Source organism: Lagopus muta, chromosome 1, assembly GCF_023343835.1.
Source record: "Lagopus muta isolate bLagMut1 chromosome 1, bLagMut1 primary, whole genome shotgun sequence".
Lineage (NCBI taxonomy): Eukaryota > Metazoa > Chordata > Aves > Galliformes > Phasianidae > Lagopus > Lagopus muta.
In genome coordinates, this window is record NC_064433.1 from 13,009,456 (window position 1) to 13,036,947 (window position 27,492).

Genomic DNA, 27,492 nt, shown 5'->3' on the forward strand with positions numbered 1-27,492 from the left:
GGGACACTTTCTGGTACTCTGGACTGCCCTTTTCTCTGTTCTACTCTTCCCCTGGTTCCTCTGATCAGCTCTAAGAAAGCTGCTCTCTTGCTCAGTTTGAGGGAAAAGGGGTTATTTATTTACAGAGGAGGAGGCAACAAAGTACAATCCATTACAACATCTCAAACAGTAAATCCACCTATGCTACTTTGGGCATGAAGCTGTTTCTCAAAGATGACCTTGCTATTGGACAGTGAATTACTTGCTTAACCTAAACAGCATGGAAACAGGAATGGGCACAGGCTGACTCAACCAATTGCCTTGGTCTTACTTGTAAGCTTCTTAATACTGGAAGCCCAAATATTTACAAATACGTGGCTTTTCAAATGTATGGCTGATATATTGCCAATGTCCAACAACAAGCAGTATGATTTCCAACTTCTTGTTCCAGCAGGAACTGCCACTGACGTTGAGAAACCAGAAGTTACCGTCACGTCAGTAGCATTAAATCCTGGATGGAAGAAATCTTCTGTTTCCAAACCGGGCAGACTGAAGCACATAGCATGCCTAACTCCAGGCAATCCCTAACAACCTGCTGTTCCTTGCTCTTCTGTGCTACCTCTGCCAATGGAGGTGCAGAGGGAATATCTAATCCTGCGATATTCAACCGTCTGCGTGTTGCTTACAGGTCACAGACATGTAATATCTCCTACGTTCCTGCTGGGAATCCCATCCTTCACACTATTTTCCTGGCATGGCTGTCTGCTCCAGTTAGAAGGAAGCAAGGAGCGCCTGAATGGGCATGGCAAATCTACTTGGATACTGGAAAAATTTCACCAGGGAAAAAATGGATCTATGCTCACATATGTAAATCATGGTGTATGGCAGCACCAGATGTCAGAAAATGTTCAAGTAACCAAATCACTTCTTTTAACTAACAGAAAATCAGAGAACTGCCACAGGGATTATTATGGTCAGCGCAGGAAGCTCTGGGAGAAGCAGATAAGGTCAAAAAAGAACAAATTTCCTTCATCCTAAATGAGGATGCACTCTTACAAGACTCTTTTAAAAAGAAAATCTCTATTCTATTGGTATGAAAATGCAGCTGTTGATGAAGTCGGGTATTTAAGGGCACTAATTCCTCTGCAGCTTTGTGATAGGTGCAATTCTTTCCCCACTACTTTCTTCTTCTAAAAACAAGACGCAGCTCCAGTGGATGTGTGGACCAGGCACTACGTACAGGTACTCTGAACTTATAATCTTTAAAGTATTTTAATACTTTTTGAATGGCAAACTATTAAAAAAAAATCCTGGTATTCTTTAAATAAATTCTCCTGCACTGAAGTACAGAGGATTTCTCCTGCTCTGCATCTTTTGCAAGCTCTCAAATTCACTTGTAGGACCAGTGCAATTCTAGTCCTGGGGAGGCTGAAGCCCAAGACTTCACCCATGAAAAGGTCTTAAACTGAAATATTGCTAGGGTACATAACAGGACACTCAGCAGTAATTTATAAACTCATTGATATGGATATATAGAGGTATTTCTAGTTTGTTAGAACAAATTCCACTATCCATCATCAGCATAGTTATAGCCCACATCCATCATCCACACCTCAGTCACCTTGCTCATTCTCATTCTGCTGATTCAGTTTTAAGTTTTATATCACTTGATAGAAATCTTTCAAAAAGGTCACAAAATTGCATTTAGAGAAAGGACAGCAGTTCCAGGTAAGGGATCCCCAGTAACTACTCCTTCTCCAGGTAACTGTTTAGTCCAATTAACTACATCCCACAGCTATCTGTAGCCTCAGCCTCCAGATTTACACTGGTAATGATCATCACGCTAGCGAGGAAGAAATCGCACTACAAAACATATCTCCAGCATTACATTTCCTCAGCGCCCATTTCCTAAGGCCCATACTTTGTGTCACCCATTCTCTGTGTCCCAAAAAAGGGGTTTAGTAGTTCTGACTGTCTGATCTTCTATCTGGGATTAATGAGATTGCAGATAAGGTTGGACAACCAAATGAACACACTCGCTGCAATGCTAATGGAACATCTTTCCAGCAGCAACCCAAACCAGAACTTACTGTGATCGGTTTTGTTCCACACTCAAACGTCTGCAAAGGCACATCAGTTCTGAAACAGCATGTTTAGTACTTTCCATGTACATTGCCTGTGTGTTGCCTAGCACCTAGAAATTAAGTTCTCAACTGGTTCTGCTCTTGATCTCTTTTTAAAAAAGATATGGCAACAATGAAGAAGAAACATCACTTACCTATACATGTGGGCTGATTTATAACATCCAACTGAATTTTAACATTAAAACAATACTGTGCATTTCATTAAGTGCTATTACAAGCACTTACATGTTATGGATTCACACAGTTAAAAATACTAAGATTTTGGAATTGATTTAACCATACAACATTGACTTGGGGTCAACTTGCTTTTATATCAGAGCAAAAGACCATTATGTTTGTTTTTTCTTTTTTGTTTGAAGCCTTTGACTTTTGCGTCTTCTATCAATGTACATCATCAACATTAAAAACATTCCTGAAATGATCAGGCATTAGTCCAAGTGGTAAAAATCCTTCTGGTGGGATATTAGATATAAACATTGCACGACTCCGAGATGACAAAGTTTTTTTATGCATCCTTATACTCACACAGGATGCATTCCATGTTCTCCTTGTATTCTGTTTGCATACATTCTCTAGAACTATTTGATTATTTCTGATATTTTTATGCAGGGTAATTTGAAGTGTTATACTATTCAGAACTTGCTGTTGGTAGTAAAACTTTCCAAAGAAGTGCTTCTTACAAGACTGACTTGGTAGGTGCTCTGGTTTTCAGCCGTGCTGGCGACCACTGAGCAGGACCTTCATAAGCTGGCACTGTCCTTCTCCAGCAGTACAGCCCCATCTCCCTTTGTTGAAAGCTGTGAAAAAAGGTCAGCTGCAGAATTTTCAAAATGTTGTGACTTGAGTGTTGTAGGACTTCATAAATTAGTATCAATCACATTATGTTTCACATATCCAAGTGTAATCCACATCAGATATCTGGAAAAGCTATGATGCATGGCTGTTTCTCTGTGTGGGCTAGTGTAGATGTAACAGCTCAAACTTCCTTCGTCAGTTTTCAGCCCTTGGTAGTCAGGCCAAGCACAAGCACAAGAGCTGAGCTGAGACCATCACAAGCTCCAAAAAAAGAAGGAGCTGTAAAGTTTAGTCCCAAGAACAACTTGCATACATTTTTATTAGTAAAAATAAAAGTAGGCAATAAACATTTTGAAACAGGTCATGTATTTGCATCCATTTATTTCAGCAAGTGTGACAAATGTTGCCACCTCATGGACAGGTGCAGGGTTTGAAGTAGCTCAGCAGTCGGAAGGAAAACGGATCACAGGGATGACTCATTGCTGCCCTTTCACATTCTCCTGAGGAGGGAAATGACAGCTTGGCCAGAAGGATGCTTCTGTTGCTTAGATTCACCTGGAACTCCTTCATCTGAGTCCAAATCCAGAAGCAGAAGCCTGGCTGTACATTCACAATTGGAAAAAAAAAATAAATAGAAAGAGCTACACATGTTCAGGGTATCTGACCATCTCCAATATCAAGACAAACATGGAGTTTTCTTTTTAGAAATCCATAGTGGTCAACACACGACGTAGCTGGTCTTAAACTATTAAAGAGTCAAAGGCAAGCATTAAGGAACAAAATACCCAAATAACAGGCTGTGGGGCCCTGAGTCTTTGAGATGGTGAAAAAACCTTTAGATTTATGAAGACAATAATCCTTAAGAGGGCCAGTGGATTTTAATACTCTACAGAGGTAACAGCAGCTGGGACTCCTCTGCTTGTAAATTGGAGACAAATATAGTTTCACTATATGTTTCCAAAATCAAAGCTTTATGCTGTTACAGAATTACATTGATTATTCGTTATTACACCTTGCTTGGGCAACCACTACAGAAATACTCTGTCAACTGCTGAACCTCTCCCTTTCCAATGGAACGGCAGCTGTGCCACACTTCTCTATAGAACAGACAGTGTTACAAAAACCACCACAGCGTGCATCTTAAATTATATTCTTTAAAACAGTATTATAATTAGCACTCCACAGAATTGGAGCTTAAAGGGAATGTAAAATGTTGAAGAAAAAAAAACCTTTTAAGTTCAACATCACGTTAGAATTTCATGAATCAATGAGTTTTTAAGAGCAAGTATCATAAAAATAGATTCATAGTCAACATTTATGAGTGGTCTGAAAAAGGACAGTATGATGATTAATTGGGAGTTCCCAATCACTGTGATCTCCGTATAACAGTGTAACACTCTGCCTACGAATGACTGAAGAGAAAGCATTTATACCAGCTTGATTTTAAATATTTTGCTTATATTTATTGTATTTCACTGCTCCACTCTCCTAAAATGGTAGCCTCAGGAAAAGCTACTTTGGCAGGCAATTGGAAAGATTCCTGTGGAGAGGAAGTGAAAAGACTGGGCATACAAACAAGGGCTGCTGCCATGTTCAAAGCACTGGGGAGAGTTCATAGAGCAAAATGCAGTCCTAAGTAAATGGGTTTCAGGCAATTTCAGTGTTAAGATAACATCATTAAGAGTAGAACAGATTGTGCTCAAACCCTGCTGTTTATAATTAACACATTGCTTCCAAATACTCCAGGGTCCCCGGTAAATAGTCCTCTGCTCAGATCTACCCAGACCAATCAGAATATTTTCATCAGAATCCATGCTGGGCCAGCACCTGTTTGGACAAATCCAAGAGAGCCAAAATACTCCTCATTCTGGCCAGCTAAGTAGAGAGATGAACACAGCTTGCCTTAGTCATTGTCACAGTGTCCATATGGCTGTGAAGCTTGTTTTCACAAGAAATCGTACAAGTACTTTATTATGTCGAAGTTCACAGTCCTATAAACAAAAACACAGTATATTTCAGCAAGCATCGTAACAGTGCTAAGACTTCAACCTGCTTGGAGACATATATGTGAGACACAGCACTATCAGAATCAAGGAATATCTCCAAATAAAAGCCATTGAGATTTAATTTTTAACTTAATTTTTAATTAAGTTCCTAGCTTCTATTTATTCAAGTTTTGTTAAGTTTGAAAAAAATAAAGCAGCTTTCTAGCAACAACTGATTCTTATTCCAGTCATTAAGCAGCAAAAATATCTAAGTAAATGCATTTTCATATGGTAAATATGATATTCCTGTTGGCGATGCAAAGTTGCAGCCTTTTATGCTATTGAATGTTTTGTTCATTTTCCAAACCACCTGTTTTACCATGTACTACATAACTCCTTCATCTCCACTCATTTGCAGTCTGTGTTCTTTCAGTCCTGACACTAGTTGACCCATATTCATAGCTAAATTTGAAAAATCCGAGAACACTACTCAATAGGATAGAAGATTTTAATGTATACTTCTATACTTCAATAGCAGGCAGAATGAACAGCAGTAAAATAAAACATGTAATTATTTTTTTTGTCTTCAAACTCATTCTGTCATGCATCTAACACTCAGACTTTGAGATTTACTGCCTGAACAAATAACACAAATTACTGCATATAATGGCAAGTATAAAATTAAAAGTTTTTTTGGTTTTTGTGTTTTTAAGTATTCAACGATTCAAAAATAACTGTTCTCAATGCTAAGTGAGATTAACTGACTGAATGTCTTATTTTCTAGGCTGCAATCATTTAATATTCTCTACTCACACACTGTTCTGCAACCCACTTTTCAAGAAGTTTTTATAGAACAACACGTTGAGAAGAGAAAAAGTTCAGAAATCCCCATGATACCTAATAAGATATAAGGTGTTGGAGTCTACCTAATAATCCAATGACAAAACTGAAGGAAATTAAATGCCACTGTTAGATTCATATTACCTTATGTTGCTCAATAAAAATGCTAGTTATAAAGCAGAAACAAATTGCATTGTAACAAACACCAACCTTGTTAGCTAACTGGAACTCAACCACTGTCATAAGAACAAGATCATTAGAGACTATATGAAAAGCTTCATGACATTCTATGAACATTAAATCATTCTTACTTCAGCTACAGAAAGATTATGAACTTGAGTTTGAGATCTGTTTATCAGAAATGAAAAGTTTCTTAAAAAGAAATGCCTCAACTGACTTGAACTGAAAATGTAAATACTACATAGTAAAAAGCATGGGAATTTATCTGCAAAGGCTGAACGTATGTAACACAACAGAGAGAGACATGGAGCTCTATAGTATTAAACTGAAAGACCCTGGATTGGAAGAGGTTACCACACTAAAAGCCACCTGAAAGACAACTAAGTTTGCTACTCTTTTCCAAAAGCAGGTGGGTTTTGGCTCAAAAAAAAAGCAGACTCCATTCTTGCTCTAAATAAATAAATGCTGAATACCTTGAATAGGGGTGGGGAGAGGAAGAAGAGAGCACAATTGCCTGTCCTACTCTCTTGCAGAAATAAGTTTGTCCAGCAGCAACACTGAAATGCTAACAAGGATGAGATCTTTGAGGATTTTGATGACTAAAGTTATTTTAGTGCTACTGTAGTAATGGAGATGAAAGAATCAGGAGACAGTCTGCTTACTCAAAGTGTACTGTGGTTGAAATGCCAAAGTAGCTCCATTTCTTCCACTTCTTCCATTTGTGGTTAAAAACTACAGGCAGCTGCAACGTTAGAGCACAGCTAGCCAATGATCATACATTCAGCCTTTAGCAAGTCTCATCAAGACAAGGGAGAAACCCATTTATTGTGGCTTCATGAAACTTCTAATCTCAACTATGTCTTTTTTAAGGATATAATAAAGACAGTGGGTTGGAAAAAAACTCAAAAATGTGTAACAAAGGAATAATCACAGAAAAAAACAAAACAGGATTAAAGAACAGTCCAACTTTAAAATGTCAGATCACTTAAATGGACCTATTTGTGCAGCTTATACACGTTCCCAAATTACTTGGGGGTGGGGAGGGAATTGCTGACTTCTTCATAACTTGTATGAAAAATCAGTCAGGATACATGCATGCACATCTGACCTAAAGGCCAGAGCAATGTGCTGTGCACTGAGGTTTGAAGTGACAACTTCTCTATCAACTTTCTCTGTTAAACATGAGCTGCATAGCCCAAGTTTTGGTCCTGTTTTCTCTCCACCTGTACTGTATGGCAACTCTAATGGAGTCCACAAAACTTCAAAGGATGTTGAAGTTGTAGGCGAAGGGCCATCGTTTCAAGTGTCTGAATTTGAGAACTCGCAGTCAGTACAGAGTTTAGAACTGGTTTCTGTACTCATAGGAAGTCAGAGCAGAAGCAAGAGCATGGGGATGTCTGCACACAGTGATCCATGTTGCTAAACAGATGGTCTGCTGTACTTGGTACCAGTGGGAGCTTTTTCAGGGCATCATTCACATGTGACTTTATTGCGGGGAACAGCAAATTGATGTAGCAAAGCCCTGGAGATGCTAGCAGTTATGGCCCAGCCAGGTCTGAACAAGATGAAGTTTTGCTTCACTGTGCCTGTGTGGTTCACTGACCGGACTATCAGACATTTTGTAGCTCAAGGAATCAACTTGTGTACTGAGGATAGGGGATATAGTCTGAAACACAGACTCCTCTGAAGTCCCATATTACAGAGGAGAGGTGGCCTTCATAACCTTTTCCTTTTTGCCACGTCATTCCTGGGCTCTGGTCTGGCTACATATTCTTTTACCAAGACCTGCTAATTGAGCTGGCTGCAGCAACATGTGTGAGGTAATACTGTTTGGATTTCATGTCAGTGAGACATCAGTTGGATTGCTGCCTATATATTGCATGCAGTTCTGTCTGTAATTTATCACCATCTCTCCTGATGCATCTGGAACTGCTCTCCAACTCCCAGACTGAAGGCTTTGAAGGAACAGGTAATTACTACCTTTGACGTATTTACACTGAATTACTGAATTAGTCTGTATTAACTACAGAAGACAGACAACATGGAAGATTTCTTATAAAGTAGGCAGCTTTTGTATAAGTTGTAAAACAACACTTCTGAGAATTAAATATCAGTTTGGACTTTAATACCATAATGTGTCTCTGGTAATAAAATGGATTGCTGTTTTAGATCAGTATATTCACAGAAAGCTCCTGACTTTCATTAAGCACAGAGACAGTATGTTACTATGACACACTAAAGCAGTTCCTTGGCCTACTCCTGTCACTCTAAGATAGCTGTTTTTCAAAACAGGATTGAAACTTATCTCAAGTTCAACACCTCCTGCAGATAAGACTCATTCACTCATTCTTCAAAGATATCCACAGATACCCATTCTGATCTGCAGAGAGCTAACATAAAGACTGGGAAAAATACAGGTTTTAAGTCTCATTCAGACTGGCACATATAACACTAAGGGTCTCTAGAAGGCTCACCGGGCAATAGCTCTGATGAAGTCCAGAGATACGGTACATTTGTATCGGGGTCCATCAAGCTGGTCATTGTTGCCAACCACGGACAACAACTGGAGAGTCACAAGGGAGGTGATCTGCAAACAAGAAACATCAGTAATATTAATCATTTTTGCTAACATGAAGAGCAGTGGCAATCTTTTTTTTTCCTATTTGTCATCAGTGCGTCTTCCCAAGTTACAATATTCTCATACTTCAGAAAGTTACTCTTAGTTTCTCACTGATTTTCACATAGTCCTGGAACTAGAGAACTCAGGAATGTTTGTACATTTTCTCTATGACATTTTCAGCACAGGCAGTGAGGCATACAAGCTAAATCCTTCAAATCAAAGTTATTCTGGAGTTCCGATCAGAGAGAGGAAGATCTTGGGGGAGAATAACAGGCATGAAGTGAACATCTTCCAAATCTCTGCCTGACAGCCAGGACAGACTTTGATTCTCTTTCCTTTGTATCTGAAGACCTCCTCATCAATTTTCACACTCAAAGTTGAATTTTCTTGTTCCAGCTCATACCACATTTTGAACAGATGGTTAGTATCACTCTATTCCAGCTAAAAGAAAGGAATTCAAAGGTCGGAAAGAAAATGCCTGAAGACCACGTGCTTAAAATAAGTAGTGCCTGAAAGGACAGAAATTTGCCTATAACAACTCATGCAGTGCCTTGGCAGAGCTGCTGATTATTGCAGCGGTACAGCAATGTACCAGCATATTTGTCACTGTCTTCTTCTTCCCAGGGATGACTGCAGTATCACCGAAGTGCAGTCAAAGGACGTCAGCACTGAATGCAGTCAGGCTGTTCTGCCTCAGGAAAGAATCCTGCAGTGATTCTGCTGCCGCCCTATCACCACCCCTGGGAAAGAAATAGGTAAAAGCAGAGAACGAGAAAATATTTCCCTAGCCTTTGCAAAAGATGCTGCTGACAACTCAGTGCAACAAGAATTGGTATCTCAGCACAGCCCTACTTTTCAGAAAACAAACAAGCAATCACCACCACAAAACAAAAGGCTATGATCTGCTTCTGTGTAAAGATAATAATACAGTAAGGAATATCTGAAGCATGAACGTATTGAGAAAGAGCATCAATTCAAAACTTTAAGGAAGCATGTGCTATAAAAGGTAGCAAGTATCAGAATCAATTAAAAAAACCCCTAACTCAGTAATAACCCCACTCTTCCACTGGAAGTGAACTTTGTCTTCAAAAGTGTGCCAAAACTTGCAGGAGGTACAAATTTCCCTCATGTGGACATGATATGAAAAAATGACACTTGTGGAGAATAGAAAAAAATACAAGCATCAAGAATGAGGCAATCTTTAACATGAGTTTGTGCTTAACTTTCTTGTATATGGCATTAGGCAACAGTAATTAGGATGTCATCTTTCTGTAAGGTATTTGGAGTCTGGTTAAGGAACACAGGCCTCCCTCTGCTCACCAAGACAAAGACTTAATTCAGCTCAGTAAATCACATTAAAGAGAAGCAGATGATTTACAAATTATTAGTGCTGAAAGCTTAAGAAAACTGAACTTGCTATAGTGTACATGGCTCAAAACACAGATCATTAATCATTTTGGACTTGTCATTGAATAGTAACCTATCTCAAACTTGTTACGTGTTTGTTTTCTTAGAATACTCATGAGTTTGAAAGCATATTTTTCTACACTCTTCATCCAACAAAGTCTTTATTAGCTAGTGAAGAAACACAATGTAGTAGTCTGCTGTTGCAATTACTGTTTTACATCCCAGTGCCCCATTACTGCCTAATCACTTCTGTGATATGCATTTGCAGCTGGCCTCATGTTCAGGAATTACCAGTGAAGGAACTGCAGAAGGCTCCTCAAAGCTTCCAGTGAGCCCAGCAAAAGCCTAGAGATAGCTTGGAGCTATTGCAGTTTTGTGAGATGCAATAGTGACTTTGCTGCTGCATTGCAAATGTTCCAGCCATGATTTAATAGCAAATCATAATTGATTTTTTTCCAACTATCACCAAATGCCACATTTGTACCATAACGTCAGCAGTATAAAATTCCTTACTGAAGGCTGACACTAGAAATCCAAAAGCGTCAGACTACAGGAGAAGTTTCATTAATGTTTCAGACCCAGTACTACCAGACACAAGGTTTTTGATCATGTCAGAATTAGTTAGTAAGCAAGCCACATTTTGCTCATTTCTTTGAAAAGTCCTCCACTTATTTAGCTTAATAAAAATGTCATCATAGTGAATGTCTGAACACTGAGCTCCGTAATTGAGACTGCTTAAAAAGGAAGAAGTAGACAGAATTGCTGTTCTCAATTCATGCATGTTTTTAATTAATTCAGGTAGGAAACAGCTCTCTCCCTGAAGGGGCTCAGAACTGACAAAAACAGAGTCCATATCTCAGGGAAGCAGCCCTGGGATCAGGCCACCTACAGAAAGTCAAAGGTTACATTCCAGAATTCCTAACTTGCGAGTCTTCAGAGTAGAATTCAAGACTTAGCCAGATATCTGCTCCGTACATGGAGACAGGCAGAGATCTCAGGAGGACACATGCAAGAGCCTCCATGTGGTTCTGTGGGCAGCAGCCCAGAGCTCTGTTTGCACAGCTTTCTCAACAGGTTCAGGAAAAATCAAAACCAAGGGTTTTATGAGGGTTCTGTCACACAGCAATAACTTTTTTTGGTTTGCTTGTTTCCTGTTCTATACAAATACAACACAACACTCCCATGGATAGGCCAGCGACAGAACGGGGTGACGCACACTTCTGGCAGTAAGCTGTTTTGTCAGAAGATTCAGTTTTGCTACAACTGGAATTAAGTCCCTGAAGCATTTTGCATTCAACCCATCTATCTAGATCTGATTCATAGGAAAGATGACTTTCTTCATCAGTTATTATATCATCTAGGTCACAGAAGGCTCGATTTTCCCTCACATTAGGGATTTGGGCTCCCTTAGCTGAGCATCTGGAACTTACCTGGGGCATGGGTAACTTTAGAGGTAACCTATTCTTAAATGAAGAAATGTCATCATATTTGGAAAAAATAAAAGAGTAATTATACTTCTTAGCACAAAGAAGTGTTCAAAGCTTTTTTTTTTTTTTTTTCCTCCTTAAATACTGTGCATACAGTGGCTGCATTTCATTGTCACAAAAGCTGGAAAAAAACATCTGGCATGAAGAGCCTAGCAACTAGCCAGAAGAATTGTGTGGGTGACATAAAAGAAGAATATTTACTCAGAATCTTCTGAACAAAGGAAATTACAGTTGGGAGAAATATTTGAAAGCTATTCATAAAATTAAAGTTCTATGTGGCAATAATTTAACACCAGCAAAAGCTAATAAGTAAATGGAATTTTCTACAAGAGGAACAAGAAAATCTAAAGAAAAGTTAACGGAAAGAGAAAAAGGAATAGGTGTCATTTTTATGTTCTAAAATAAACCAGGACTGAGCTTTCTTCAGAATGCATTATGTGAGAAACCTGCTGCTGAAAGCCTGGCTGCAAGGTGGAATACCCACACATACATGGCCAGTTGTTGCTGCAGTGACCCCTCAGAATGCTTCTGAAGATTCGCTGGTCAGAGACAGACATGGAGAAACCTCTGGAAAAAACACAGAGTAACCCACCAGTAACCCACCAGCCATCCTTAAAGGCTGCCTTTTTCCTATCAGCCTGAGCTAACAGACGGCCTTGCATCATTCCCCCAGAGAAACAAAGGCAGGCTTTGTTAGCATGCTGCTGCGAGGGGGCAAGAAGAATTCCAGAAGTGAAAGCTGTCCATGGGGAAAGGCCAGGCTCTTCCCATCGACACGGCATGCCTGAAGGCACTGACAGAGGTGCAGAACACAACTGAATTCAGAACAGAGGTACAGGCACACATAGGTTTGGTTTGGTTCCGTAACAACAGACTACCTCAGGAAGAAGTCTGGATAAATCGTGTGGCATATCTTGAAGTTAATGGATAAAACTAAAGTGAGAAAATGATGTTGACTGCTGTAAGAGATGCGACTGAAGTATCACCAAGTGGAACACTCTAAACTGGACTAGACAAAACTGCTTTAGGAACAAATCTCAAACTGGCAGAGATGTACTGGATGATCTACAAGGTATTTTTCATCTCCACAGTCTATGATTTCTAATTACCTTGCTGTACTATTAACCACAACTCTTAAGTCTCCGTTACTTTCTGAAACTGACAGCTTTAACCTATTTTATGATTCTGAACCTCAAACCAGTCAAGGTATTAAGAACTTCCATAATTTAAGCTATAATACTCAGACAAGAGTACTATATTATTTCACAATCATTAAAATCTATATGCACCCAAGTACTCTGCAGTACCGCCACCACACAGCTCTCAAAGCACAAATCAGCTTGTGCACTTGTTCAAACCCCACTGCTGCTTGTAGTTCAACTTAGGCACATGATAAAGCTGCAGCTGCTCAGTAAGGCAGTCTGAAAACCAGATGCTATTTAGAAAGCACCTTTCAGTCAGCATGACCGCAGAACTAGTCTCCTGGAGCTGAATTCAGTGACCCCAGCACGAATTACGTGAGCAGAAAAAACAACCACTCAAAATGATTTCAATCAAAATTATATCCAGAGTATGTTCAGTGTGCCAGCCCTGGTAGGAAAGCCAACAAAAGGGAAGTTAACGATAGAAATAGCAATTAGATATATTTAAGCCAGCAACTGATCAAAACTGTTGTTATAAAAATTACTGAAAGTAAATCAATATTTTTCTGAATGCTTACACTTTAACAGACAGTTAAATACTTTGTAAAGTATTTTGTCAAATTTTCCATTGGTAGCGAGTCAAAGTTTCCATTCTCAGTAGCACTCCAATATTTCTAACTACACCACACCATTCTTGCCTTATTCTTTACCTTGTCAAACTGCTTACAGCCTTTAAGTGTACAGTTAAAGGTTCACTACTATAAGCTTCAGTTGTCATCTTTGTCTCAGCTTAAATTATTCCTTCTCTCTTTCAACCATCTTCTGAATGTAACCCTAATGTTTCTGGCCAAAGCCAGAGAGATATCCCAGACATGGCTCCAGGGGAGGAACACTGCTGTCCTCCCACTGGTAACACACAGGGTGTCTCAACAAGATGCTGCAGTGCATGGCAGATATATTTGTCCCTGCTGTGAAACTGTAAGGTGTCAAATCCCCTTTAGAAGCCCTTTTTTTCTTTTTTTCTACGAATACTTGTGCTGTTAGGTTCCCCCCCCCCCAATACCAGTTATTTTTGCATTTCTTTTCATATTCTTCTGTTGACTCTATACATCACACCACATACATTTTAAGTAATCTCTGCACATGTCATCAATGGGTTGACAGTACTTTACAGAAGACTTTCTCAGATGGAGCAATCAGATCACTGGCACTGATAATTAACCTGAACAAGACAAAAATGGTGGCAAATTCCAGATGTGACAGCATAATTGTCACTAAATGTTAAACAAGTGAGCTCAGACCACTTTGTTACTTCTGAAATCTTATGCTGCTTAGGCTTGCTGGTTTTTTTTGTTTTTTTTTTTTAAACTTATTATTTTTATACCCATTTAAGAATTGTAAAATATTTGCTTTCTCAGTATGCTTAGCTGTTACCAGGTTGCACTTTTGACAGCATGGCAGGCAGGGAGATTTGCATCATATTCTCTTTTAAAAACTATCACGCAATCACCCTACAATTCTACTTTCAGCTTTCAATCTTAAGTATTTCCTGGATCATGATCATGCTGTGTTATTGAAACCATTAGGTCACAGCATTTTTTTCATGAGTGCACTATATTTTATCATAAAAGCAAGAAACATTTTCTCTCTAACACAATGACTCCCATAGAAGACTTTTTCAGAATCCTAGGAAATTTGCTTCGGTTCTTAACTCATTTCATTCAGGACCAATTTACACAAGTACAGTGCTTTTAGTCAAATCTTTGGCACTTGTTATTCTGCATCTCTGTATTATGGTCACCTCTGACTTCATTTATAGATTTAAACAAGTTACACTTTTGGCTCTTTCTTTGGCCATTGTCCCATTGGTAGCTCAGTCCTTCACTAAGACAGACAAAACTTTCAACAGTTCTTACACTTTTAAAAAGATGATCCTTCTGTTTTCAGAAAAAATGTTTATTACTCTTGAATTTTATGCTGCTCAGCCCACTAGTTTGTACCATACCATCTTAAACGTATTCCAGGAACATCTTCAAGTAGAAAACTTTCTTAAGCCCATGGTGTAGAATCTTGAATGTTTACATTACAAAATTCCTGCAGTTTCCGTTATATGGGTCATAACCACCATTCCCATATGGTATTTTTCCCACTGTATAAACAATGTGTATCACTTGCCTTGTTGTACTCTGTCTAACTTTGTGTCCCACTTACGCTAAATATTTGACAAAACGTGCTGCTGATCTCATAGGCTGATTCAAGGCGTAAGTGTGAATCTTTCACTTTTTTTCCTTCTCCCCTCCTCCTATCCTGTAAATCACTCACCTTTCAGACCATTTCAGCATACTAGAAGCTTTCTATTTCTACTACACTCCTGTAAATCAGCTTCCTTGATGGCTTTTCTCTTCAATCACAAGTAAAGCCTATGTATTTTTTTCCTTCAAGAAGACATCCTTACCTTTCCCTAGAATTTATATTCTTTTTTATAATCAATTCTCTTCAAATCTGTCATCTACATCTTTTTGTTTGGTGACTATTTAATTTATAGAATCACAGAATGGCTCAGATACCTGCAAATCTTGAGTCATCAGTGCAGCATCCTTTCATCTCTCCTTTACCATATTCCCACCTGTACTTTCTCATTATCTCTAGCTTTCACATCTTCACTTTCAAAAAACATTAAAAAAAAATCCACAACTTTTTAAAATGCAGTGAAAACAAGGCTCCTGTTTAATGGATACTGAAACAAGGTTCAGTAAACACCCCAGGAAAATAAAAAGGCAAGATAAAAAAGTAAGCAACAAAAGCACAAGAAGTGGCATTTCTTCAAATATGCAGTTAGTCTGTGGCACACCTGGCCACTGGAAGTTCAGTGAGGTGATACAGGGTTTTATGAAGTTAAGAAAGTAGCTTAATACAATCCATACAACCATGGGCTGTTAAACACAAAGACTGTCAAATCTGCAGCAAACAGCTGAGCCACACAGAGTGAGAAGCTGTAATGTATGCCAGACAAATTCATCCTATGTTTGCCAGTTGTATATTCTTCCCTATGTGTCTGATATGAACTAGTAGCTGTTAAGACACATTCACCAGAGGTTATATAATAAATCAATAAATATCAACAAAATCTGATCTTCTACATCCTATTACTTTGTATTTCCCCTTCACCCTTCTCTTGGGTCTCCACACAAACTTTCTCAATATTAATTACCCTATTTTCTCCACAGCCTGCAGTCTGGGGAAAAAAGTAAAAATAAAATTTGCTTCTTCCTTCCAGCTTCCAGAGAAGTGTCAGATATCTCAGAAGCAGTGAGAGCATTCGTCTTGCCCACTATAATTGTCACAATAACAGAACTTTCTGAAAGCAATTCAATAATTTATTCATTTTTGAACTATTCTTAGATGGTTCTCCAGAATTATAAATGAATTTATTCTCCATTATTTTTACTTGGTAGATAAATTTGGAGAAAGATCCTTTTTCTCTTAGAACATTTACTTTAGCATTAATTCAGTGTGCAGAAGGAGAAAGAGAACAATAGAAGGCAATTCACAACGATGTTAAAGTACTTTGTCATCCACCCCGAGAGGCACGCTAAAAATTTGCTTAAATAATTTTATCTCAAAATACATTTCTGTACCCGAGGATATATGTAAATTTCTTTAGAAATCTGCTAGTCTTGGAACAGACTGCAGTTTATTTTGATCCTCCAAAATGCTGAAAAACAAGAGTTGAATGTACTTAAAATCTGCTGGATGCACACACGTTTGAATCATTCCATAACAACCTGGGGAAAGTAGTCCTAACCACAGGGTCTACAGAGACAAGTTGTAGACAGACGATTCAAAAGTACTTGCCTTTCTCTTTTGAATTTTAAAATCAGAGCAAACAAAGATGGTAAAGGGTCAAAAGAACACCTGGGGAATGATGCTTACAGTTCTTTTAATTACTTAAGTCAAGCAGCTTCACAACATGGACATCAAGCAAAGGCTGGCTATTTTTCAAGGCACAGGCAATGTGGAAGTATCTGTCTGCCTCTCTGTAACCCCACCATCCCAGATTCATTTCCGCAGAGCTCTTACATTCCAAGTGTTTTTCCAGAAGCATTTAAAAAGCTATATTTACAAACATAAGTATGTACACACACACACACACACACACACACACACAGACTGTTTCCCTGAAGAGAACTTTTAATGAAAAAGATACTGAGCACACAATCTTAAATCCTAAACTCCAGTGACTTTTCACCTAGTTGTTAAAATCCTTCATTTACAGCACCTCTGTCCAACAATGGCAGCTTTCTAGATAATGCAAGACAAGTTGGATCCAGAACAGAAGAGACTAACCTTAAACAGGTTGTCAAATATGTGTGATAGTGACATGACGTGATACTCATGTTTTAGAAGGCCCCTAAATTTTTAATACTGCCTTCTCAGCAAAGTAGAGCTGTGTACAACTGCTGACCTTTTACTGCTGTTGGCTTTGAAAAAATAACAGAAGCAATGAGGATTTCTGACTTGAACCAAAAATCAGCACTCACTGATTCACAATGCTGTGAACAGAACTCATGAAATTAAAGGGTAATTCCCATAATGAGATATTTGGGGGCATCTTCTGAGACAAAATTACCTTGCTTTCTCTAAGAAAAAGATTTTCAAAGCCTGTTAACTGCAGTCTATTTTTTTTATGATTATGATAATTAAGTGTTGAAAGAATATTGATCCAAAGCTTATATAAGGAAAAAAGATTTTAAGAATTTTTAATTAAAACAACTGCTCCAGGAAGATTTGACCTAAATACTTCTGAAATACAAAAATCAGACGTTTTATCCACAAGGCTAGATAAATGGTAACGTTTACAGTTGTCTGAAGTAGGAGTTTGCTCTGAAAAAATGACAATTTAAAGAAATTTATTTTGTATCTTGGGATTACTAAAATCAAATCTAAAATTGTGTTTACTGGTAAAAATCATAGAATGGACCCAAGATGATCAAGTTCCAACACCACTGCCACCTCCAGATCTGGTACTGGACCAGGCTGCTCATGGCCCCGTCCAACCCTGAAAAAATGTTTCTCCTTGGTTTCTTTCTCATATATGGTTTGTTTCTAACAAGCCCCTCTCCCTCGTCTGCAACCTGCCCTCAAATACATACCATGTGTAAGAGCTCAGTGTCTTTAAAGAACTGCCCACAATAACCTATTGTATCCCAACTACTCAAGAGAAGCACTGCATACACTCGAAATTAACAGTACATACATCTCCACACATTTCAGTGGTTCTATAATAGAAACAGATAGCAACAGAAATAAAAATAGAAATAAATTGTATCACTGAAGTATACAAATACCTCATCCTGGTAAAAAAGACCAAAGACACTGTTGCAGTGTGCTGTCTCTTGAAAGGAGCAGCAATACATGCTTAGGAAAGTGTACAATACAACTGTAAGCAAGAGAAATTCTACAACATACACTCCTGGGTAATCTCCATTTCGAGGACGTAAGTAATTACATACAAAATTATTCACACATACGGATCTGATCTGTTGAAATACGGCACTTCATTTTGTTCTCGCATTGTAGAACTGAAGCTAAAAAGATTGCTAAACTGGGAAATTAATGAACCTAATCAACACATTGCAGGAGAAAATGATGATAAGGTTGCATATACTAGGATGAAGACCATCACTCAGTAAGTCAATCATCCTAATTGCTTGAAAAATAACGAAACCCTACTGTAACAGAACAGAAACTAATGGCTGTAATCAACAATAAGAAAATTTTGCTTTGTTTTTTATAAAAATTGATAAGTATGCAGCAAATTTACACTACAATAGTGACTGTGATTTTGTAACATCCATTTGTATTCATCATCCTACAGAAAGTAAAGCTTCCAGTCATCCATGAATTGATGTCATGAAATATTAAAAATTTAACTTCAGTGATCCATTAAATACCTTTCAGATACAATTGCAAAATATATCTATAAATATCCTTAAGCTTCTTGGATAGAGAACCCTGAAAAGTGGGCACAAGTACTAGCGTCGCATCTTTTATTCAGTTGTACTGTTTCATCAGATAAAGAGCATGAAACATCACCTGTCAGCACAGCGCATCATCTCTTAGCAATTAATTTGAAAGGAAATAAACTGTTCTGCAAACACAACACTGTTTTTGTATGCAGTTTCCATCACAACTGTTAAATTTGCTAGTTACACAGTGTATCACTTAGCTTTCCCAACCTGGGAAAAAATAGCTTCTAACACATTTGGCAAGCACACATGTCAGGTAGAGAAGTTCACAGTCAACCAAGAAAACAGATGAAGTAGTATGCTGTAATATCTGCTAACTATACAGGGTAAAGAATTTAACTCAGTTTTATCTACAGACAAGTAATAAAATGGGAAGAAAATATCCAGGTTGGGATAGAAGAAGAGACAAACTTTGTATCAAGTACTGTTACACTTCAAGTAATCTCTTGAAATTGCTCTTTGAATTGCTCTTGGGAGCAGTGCGTACATTCCATCTAAATACTGCAAAAGGAAAGTATGGTCTAAGGGCAGTATGCAGCTAATCAGTATTTGTCCTGCCCTTCCAGGATACAAAGATAGTACTATTTAGACTGACAGAAACACTCAAAGATACAACCCTCCTTCATAACTTAAAGCATCTTGCTATAAAGTTTGGATTAAAATTGGTGTAGCTAGTAAACACTGACTATATGGCTCCTATATCATTTTATCATCATTTACGGAGCACTGATGTGATGCACAATGCAATTTCTATATGTAGACCAGGAAAGGATTAATGCACAGAAAAACCAGCACAGGACATCCCACTTTAGTTTCAGAGGAATAAAACGCAATCAAGAAAAATGCAAGTCTCAAGTTTCCATGACTAATTAACATTGATTTTTTCAGTTGATGGCTGTGCCACTCACGGTGGTTTTTTATTAATCATTGTGTCAAGACTTTTTTGTAACATTCAGTGATAGTAAATATGATTTTTGAATGTTATCACCATAAAGAAGGTTATACCCCAGAAAGTATCACGTTGATCACTAAACCAAAAAAATCCATGCAAGAGATTAATGAAAAGATGGATGCAAAAGTGCAGGAAAGAATCAAACAATGAGTGAAATCTTTCCATTTTATGGATGAAAGTCACTCTCCCCCTATCTACAGAGGGAGATATAGACTTTATCTACACATATAGCCTATCTCTCTCTATTCTGTCTACTGCAACGAGAAAAACAGGAGAAAAATGAAACCAAAGCAATAAGAGGGGAAGCAGGTATGATTTGGTAAAGGCAATATAAGTGTCTGATGAAAAGTTCCTTGTTGTTCCATTGACTGTGCTATATCTTGAAGACTTTTCCACCCCTTGAAGGTTTTTCACAGAAGCTTTACATAACGGATAAATAAGTCCCAAAGCTATCTTCTGGAGTCTCTTTAGTGAGAAGAAATAACTATCCCTCCTGTACCTTTTAACCTGTCCATACAAGAACTACCACTGCAGTCAACAAATGTTTATAACAAAGAATGGTATCAAAGAATCAGCGGATCAGGGAGCTTTTAGCCTGGTTTTAGCCTGCTGCTTTTCAGTAGGGGAAACTCAAGCAGCAGAGATGAATTGTCGTCTAGGGCTGAAAGCACTCAACTCGAAGGCCTTCCCCTCTGTCACTGAAAACTCAGGCTTGCTCTGCCTGAAGTTCTTGACATGCCCAAGATGATTCATTAAAACAGACCACTGGTGGGAACTCGTTATCAGATCGGGTCAGATCATCCAAACTGTTCCTTCCGAGGTGCCTGGCAGCCTGCACCCTCTTTAATGGTTATACTTGATTTTACTACAAGAAGTAGCAACCTGAGAAGTGACAGTGGAGACTTCCTTCAAAGTCAACAAGTTACTGTTAAAACTACATCCCCAGTATGCAAGGACATCTCTGTGCCTGCATATCTGGTCTGGCAGAGGCACTACACATCATTAACATGGCTGATTTTATCTGCAAAGTGTACTGAGACCTCCTCACCCCAAGAATAATTTAAAGCTACCAACTTCGGAAACTGCACTTCAAAGAATTTCGCACTAAAAAATAAAACAGAACTAATGTTCATAAAAGAAAGACTTTTCTGTCCCTAAAATGATTCCCAATTTATTTTATAACAGAGAAATTATGCAATACGAATGCTACCATGGTAACGACTCACTTTATTCAACAAGAGAAAAAATAATTATCCCAAACCTGTGCATCATGCAAGCACATGCAGTAAATTTAGTGCTGTCCTTTCCCTCCTTGCTATTTTTCCTCTTGCAAAGAGAGATAGATTTTGAATTTATACATTATAGCAAGCCAGGCACCATTTTACTTGTTCCTCCCACTTCTTTGTATATTTTACACCTCTTGAGGGCACGATGTGAAGGACCCACTTACTTACAAAAAGAAAAAGGGATTAATGAATCAGAAATGCTCTTCCCCCTCCTGAGTTAAGTACAGAAGACTCCTATGTAAATGCTTCATGCATTTAAGAAAAAGTGAAGCCCTAAGGCTAGCACAGCACATGCTTAGTATTCACTCAGTATACTGAAACAGGAACCTTACATTTATAGTAAACCAAAAGTTATTAATCTCCAAACATAAATACAATCTGATTTTACTGTTTGGTTCAAATATTCTTTGTGATATTATGTTCTTGACCACATTGTTACATTTTATATACAAGGGGCCATAATATTTTCAGAAGAACAGCATGGATAGAAGCCATACAAATCCAATTACTCTCAATAGAAGTTGTATAGCTAAATCCCTGTGCTTGCCTTTGACATTTTGGAAGCAGTGGGGGAGGTTTTACAAGCAGCGAATGTATTATCCAAAACTCAGTTTTCTCTAAAGAAAAATAAAATAGATAGATGTAGGCATATTCAGATATCAACAAATATTTATGACTGTCAGTAAAACCACATTTCCAGCAAAGCAAATGATTTCCTCAGAACTCTACCAAAAATAACAGTATTATCCTACAACCTGCACAATAAAGCTAAACGTATGTGTGTATTAGTTGGATAAATTATTCTTATTTTACCTCCAGTTTTGATCTTTTTATTTCATTTGCAGTGGATCTGCCTAACAAAATGCTCAGGAATTAATTAAATCTTGTGCTCACAATTAGATGACAACCAAAACAAAGTGTTTGGGATGTATTCAATTTATGTTTTCAAATGTTACCTTAAAGAAGAGACTTGGAAGTGCTGTTCAAAAAAATGATCTTGTTTTCCATGGACCTTCATCACCTTATTTTTCTTAACCATTCCAACAAACTTAACAGTAAAAACAAAAGTACTCTTACCCAACTTCAGCAATTGGTAGATTTCTTCCATTACTGGGGACAATTCATGTTTAAGCACATTCACACACACATGCTGAGAAAAAATTTATTTTAATATGCTGCCTTCATGGAGCTGGAGCTCTCCAAACCATCCAAATACAACTTATTTTGATACACTGAAATGTAAGCTGTCACGGTATATCTTTTGTAAATACACACACACACAACTAAATGTGATTAACACTCCTTATGAAGTTCTTAAGGAAAGGAAAATTCCAATAGATATACTAGTAGAACTCACAATTTCATGTAAAAGAGACCACTCTTAGCTAGAGACAAATGCCTCCTCTCTTCCCCAGATCTCTCCAGATTAGTAAAAGGATCTCACGTGGTGAGTATAGTATGTAGGTGCTTTTTCCACCTTAAAAGACATTAAAACAAAACCATTAAGTGTGCATGTTTTAAATGTAATTTAACAATTAAATCACAAGAACGTTATAACTTGAAAAGAAGTATAAATGCTTCATTTTACAGTAACGTAATTTCTGCATTTGAAGGTACTTTTTGTATGGACACATTTTCCAGTTCAAAAATAATTCACACAAGCACAGCAGAGATGACTTCTTATTCTGTTCAGTAGGAGCATTAAAACAAACAGACAAAAACAAAACAAACCTCACAGGAAGGTTCAGCCTGTGCAGCCCACGCTACGCAGCATTTAGAAGTTTTAAATAAAACTTGTTCTATTTCAAGTTAATTATAACTATAGAAATCCTCAAAGACTGGAATAATAATCATGTTTTTTTTTTTTAACCTGCAATGGATGACAAAGCTGATACTTCATACTGAACTACTGCCAATAGAAGACATTGCTAGATATAGCAATATTGTGCAGCAGGATGTTGAAAGCCTTACAATCTGACTAAAAAGACGTCTACAAAAACATTAGCATGTTTTAAAAATACACATAATCTACTGGGACAATATCTGAAACGGTAGCTTCTCTGGACAGATGCTCTCCACAAAGCTGCCTTTGAATTTTGCAGCTATACAAAGCTGTGATTTCTGGGCTACAGAACTTCAGTGTATTAAAACGCTTAACGTAATAAAATATAAGCGATAAAATGTTTCATGTTTGAACTGAATTAAATAAGAAACTGTTCTTCAAAGATAAAAACTTATATCCATAAGCCTTCGCCAACGCATAAGGCTCAAATTTCACTCCCCTGACCATGGCACTTACAACCTCAGCTACTTCTATCCCCTCACAACCCCTTCCTGCTTCTCATTACACCACTTGGCACACCACACACCTTCTGTTACCCAGATGCACATGGGTGAAAACATTCCACACCGCATGGCTGAGTCTGGGTTAGCTCCTGGTGGATGGCCAGCACCAGCTCAAACTGGAAAACCACTGAACAGAAGGCAGTGGTCACCACCCTTCATTACATTTGTTGGACTTTAATGCCTTTGAAACATTCAACTTTCCATCCGTTTTAGTCAGAACCAGATAAGCTAAAAAAGGCGTGGAGGATGTAAACAGACTGAAAGATGTGTCAGATATGCAATGGATGCTACTCAGGAAACCAGGCTAGGAGAAGCTTAAGAAATAAGCAGCCCTCTGAAAAGCTGATACTGTGAAGATATGGAGTAGACACTGATACGTAATCACATTCAAACATACTACAGACTTCAGGTGGGGGTGGAAAGGAACACGGCCAGAGTTTTATCTTCAACAGCTTAGGAAGTACTTCAGTTTTACAGATAAAACAAAAACAGTTGGAAGCAGAAGTACAGCAATTCATTAATGAAACACATATATCCTTTATTTTAAAAATAAATAAATTCAGATATAAACCAAAACCTTCTTCCAAAGAAAAAAAAAATTTGGAAAACTGGAACAAGTACAAGATTCCTAAGCAGTTTCCTCCAACCAAACCTTCCCGGTGGTCCCCACAAGCAGTTGCTCTTTAAGGGGATCATGGATGAAGCACGGGCAATAGATGTTAATGTATGCAGGATGACCCACTTCACAAATCAACTGTTAGTTGTTCATTCAGAAATGTAATTTCCATTCAGTCGTCTGATGAAAGAATACCTGACAGTATAACCATTATCTAGGCTCAGGGCTTAGATTTTAGTCTCTAAGTGGCAATTTTTTCCATGTGGCAAGCCCTGCCCAAGGGGAATCCCCCGTCCCCCTGCTTGGGGGCTGGCCCATCACCAACTGCAGCCTAGGCTACAATTACCAGTGGCAGAATGCAGCCTATTCAAGCTAGCATGATTAATTTAACCAAAAAGAAAACCACAAGCAGAGAGAAATGGATTAAAAACCAACAAAACCCTACACACTCATGGTCTTATCTTAGACTTGCCTTGTTAACATTCCCCTTTTTTGAGCCACAGTATTTGAAGCACTCCCTGGGCACTGCCCAATGCTGACACTATAACCTAGTGCCTTCCCAGTCTCCAGCACAACCCAAGGCTGAATTCAGGTATTGTTCCTCCCATCACAAAGCAACTGAAAGAAAGCCACTGCCAGGTTCCCAGAAAGCTGGGGAAATGCTTAACTGAATTTAACCCTTAGTGTTCCCCGTAAGCAGCAACACAAAATCCCCTGGCCTAGAGCTACAGACAACATCAGTAATTTCCAACTTCCGTGTAACTGCTACATGCTACATTTGGAAATACCATTAGACAGGGGCACACAGCAAGGAAATAGTGTTATGAAATAATTCCATTTTCTTCAGTGAGACCAGATGTTAAAATTTTCCTGCAATGATCTAGTAGCAGAATCAGAGATATAATATGGTTTATTTACTACATATTTTCTGTGTTTTCCTCTAACCAATAAATGTATTTAACTTTCAAATTTGCTCTCTAGATTCTCTGTAATGGGAAAATCCAATAATATTATTTAGATCCAACAAAGGAAAAAGCTAAGACAAAGGAAAATATATGCAAAGTACTGATGGGAATGACTGGCAAACCTTATTTAATCAAGAGGTTAGACTTGCAGAAGTAAAACAGCATTAGCTTATATCAGGTCATCCAAATCTTCAACATACCAATGAAATTATTACTTATCTAAATATGAAGTCAGCTACTCAGTAATGATTATTGCAGACATTATGCTATAACATTGCTATATTTTCATCTGAAATCTTAAGTCTGTCACCTTTACTTCAATATGAAATTAAATAACTTCAAAAAAGATGGCATGCTTCAAAATAAATTTAACAATTTTCTGTATGGATTCTCATACGCTTCCTTAACTTCTATAGTTTAAGTCTGAGTTGCATAATCTTTTTTAAGTACTGCCACTTCACGTCACATTCCCTGCGCCCTTATGAAGTTGATCAGGTTGATAACTGTGTGTCGTTTTATACAACGTACTCAGCCATGCTTATACAGCAAGCACCTACAGATAAAACAGAAAAAAATAAATATATTTTCAATGCATTATAAAATAATTGAAGCAAATTATTTGCCCATCTTTTCAAAAACCAGAAAATGTCGTTTTCCAAAGGGTTCCGCTAATGAGCAGAGAATCATCTCAACACGTCTATCAGTGACCTCAAATACAGAGTTGCTCTACATTAAAGTTATGTCTTGGATGTATGTGTGAGCACATGCTTGGAAAGTTGGGCTAGTTCCAGTACTTCTCTAGGACAGTGCTCAGCTGTAATCACTGCAAAACAAACAAAAAAGAAAAAACACCAACAAACAGATGAAAAATACGTGGCCAAACTTCTATGCCCCTGATTTCCAACTGCAACTTCTTCCTATTTAAAACATATTAGGGTTTATCATCAAAATGAGCAGTTTTTCTCTTACTACCTATATACCATGAAGATGACAGTGGTTGACAGTTGTGATGACACATCTCCATATCACATCTCTAAATACTTATTTTTCTCGTTTATGCATATTTTTGGGGTTTTTGTTTTCCTAAAAGAATATTACTCACAAGATATTTCCCAACGTAATCTGTTGGAAAAGTTGTAAAACTAGTTTTTTAATATTTGGTTATAAAATAAAATTAATTTAAAACAAATTACACCTCTGAGTTTCAGCATTTTTATTCACGTGAATACGACTATAAGCAAGACTATCAACTGATGCAATAGATTCTTTATATAAATAGAACTTGTATAGGTAATACAGATAAGGGCATTGTTCCATTCAGAATGCAGAGGGAGTTAAATCATAAAATATTCAGTTTTAATTAAGATTACCGTATCAAAGGCAAGACTTAATGCAGAACTGAAGTAAGGATGAAGGTTAATGCCTATTCTATCAAGAATTTACATAAATTATGTTTCAGTAGTACACTAGAAGGCTTATATTGTCAATTTTTACCATGTGATATCATAGAAATCCAACATAGAATCCTTTTCTCAAGTTTATTTACGAATGCTTTGTTCACTGAAATTTCAAACAGCTCAAGTAGTAGGACAATCCACTGAAACGTCAGTAGAGAGTATTACACACTCCAACATCTCCAGCACGTTGGCTGTTTTTGGGGGATTTTTTTTTTTAAACAGTACTCAAAGATAGGCTTCACCTCATCTCATTTCATTACTCCTACTTAGACCTCCTTTGGACTTCAAAATGAACCCTTTCTTGCTACTTGAAAGCTAAAAATGCTTTTAGACATTTTCATCATCCCCCAGTAGCTATTTAGCCAAATTAGTATAGGGATCATCCCTCTTGATCTGAGCATTGCCAAGCACACAGATAACTAAACGTAATAATTACGCACGTTCATTTCCTTTAATCTTTCTTCACAAGTCATTCCCTTCTAGCCTTTAATTTTTACCACTCTTCGTGCCTACATCTTCTTTCAAGTGTTAGTATCTTCCAATTATTTTCTCTGAACAGCTTTGTATTGGGCCATTTCCACTTAAGTATGCTAGTCTGAATTTGTGAATTTATTCTCATTTTTTTCACTAGAATATGTAGGTTGATCTTTTTGATAAAACATCACACTCAACTTCCCTTCTCTGTTCACAATGAACAACCACAGAAAAAAAATTACCTGTACTAAAAACTAGCATCTCAGCTTATTAAAAACATTATAAACATAAGTGCCTAATAAATTGAAATTGTTTACATTACTCGTTTCTGTCTTTGGCTATTATTTTCCAGACTACATTCTGTCAGATTTCAGGTACCATTAACTTTGAGAAATTGATCTGAAACATCTTTGGCTCCTGGAGTACAGATAACCAATCTTCTTTCTTTGCATTTGTTTCTGCAGACACTCTAGCTACAAATAGAGTTAACTGCATAAAGACTTTAAGGATTATTTATGTCCTGTATTTGTTATTCCTATCATGTTTTCTTACGTTTCTTCATGACCACCCCAAAACACTGAGTTATCCTTAGTGCCCGAGCACAACACAAAGTTACAAAGGCTTCCTTTGAGTCAGACAGATTTGCTCTCATCTGTCTGAAGTGCAGCTCCATGAAGTAAACTCCAGACTGTGTGTAGGCTATTTTAGCTTATTTTTAAATGCAGTTTACGATGAAATGATATTGGTTTAAATATGGTTATATAATGACAGAAGTAATTTTAGGGGAT

At 37.7% G+C, this 27,492-nt stretch overlaps 1 protein-coding gene across 3 annotated transcripts in view; it reads right to left on the reverse strand.

Moving 5' to 3' along the window:
- Window positions 1–2,458: 2,458 nt before the first annotated feature.
- Window positions 2,459–27,492, reverse strand: part of ORC5 (origin recognition complex subunit 5) — a 70,061-nt gene continuing 45,027 nt past the window's right edge. For 2 of the 3 annotated variants that reach the window (XM_048942531.1, XM_048942539.1), the window contains exons 14-15: window positions 8,398–8,510; window positions 2,459–4,909 (exon numbers count right to left, since the gene is read on the reverse strand). In XM_048942531.1, the coding sequence (XP_048798488.1) occupies window positions 4,864–4,909; window positions 8,398–8,510 (159 nt within the window). In that variant the 3' untranslated portion in view covers window positions 2,459–4,863. Of the gene's footprint in view, window positions 4,910–8,397; window positions 8,511–25,236; window positions 25,327–27,492 lie in introns of those variants that run through there. The other variant, XM_048942558.1, reaches the window with a different exon arrangement.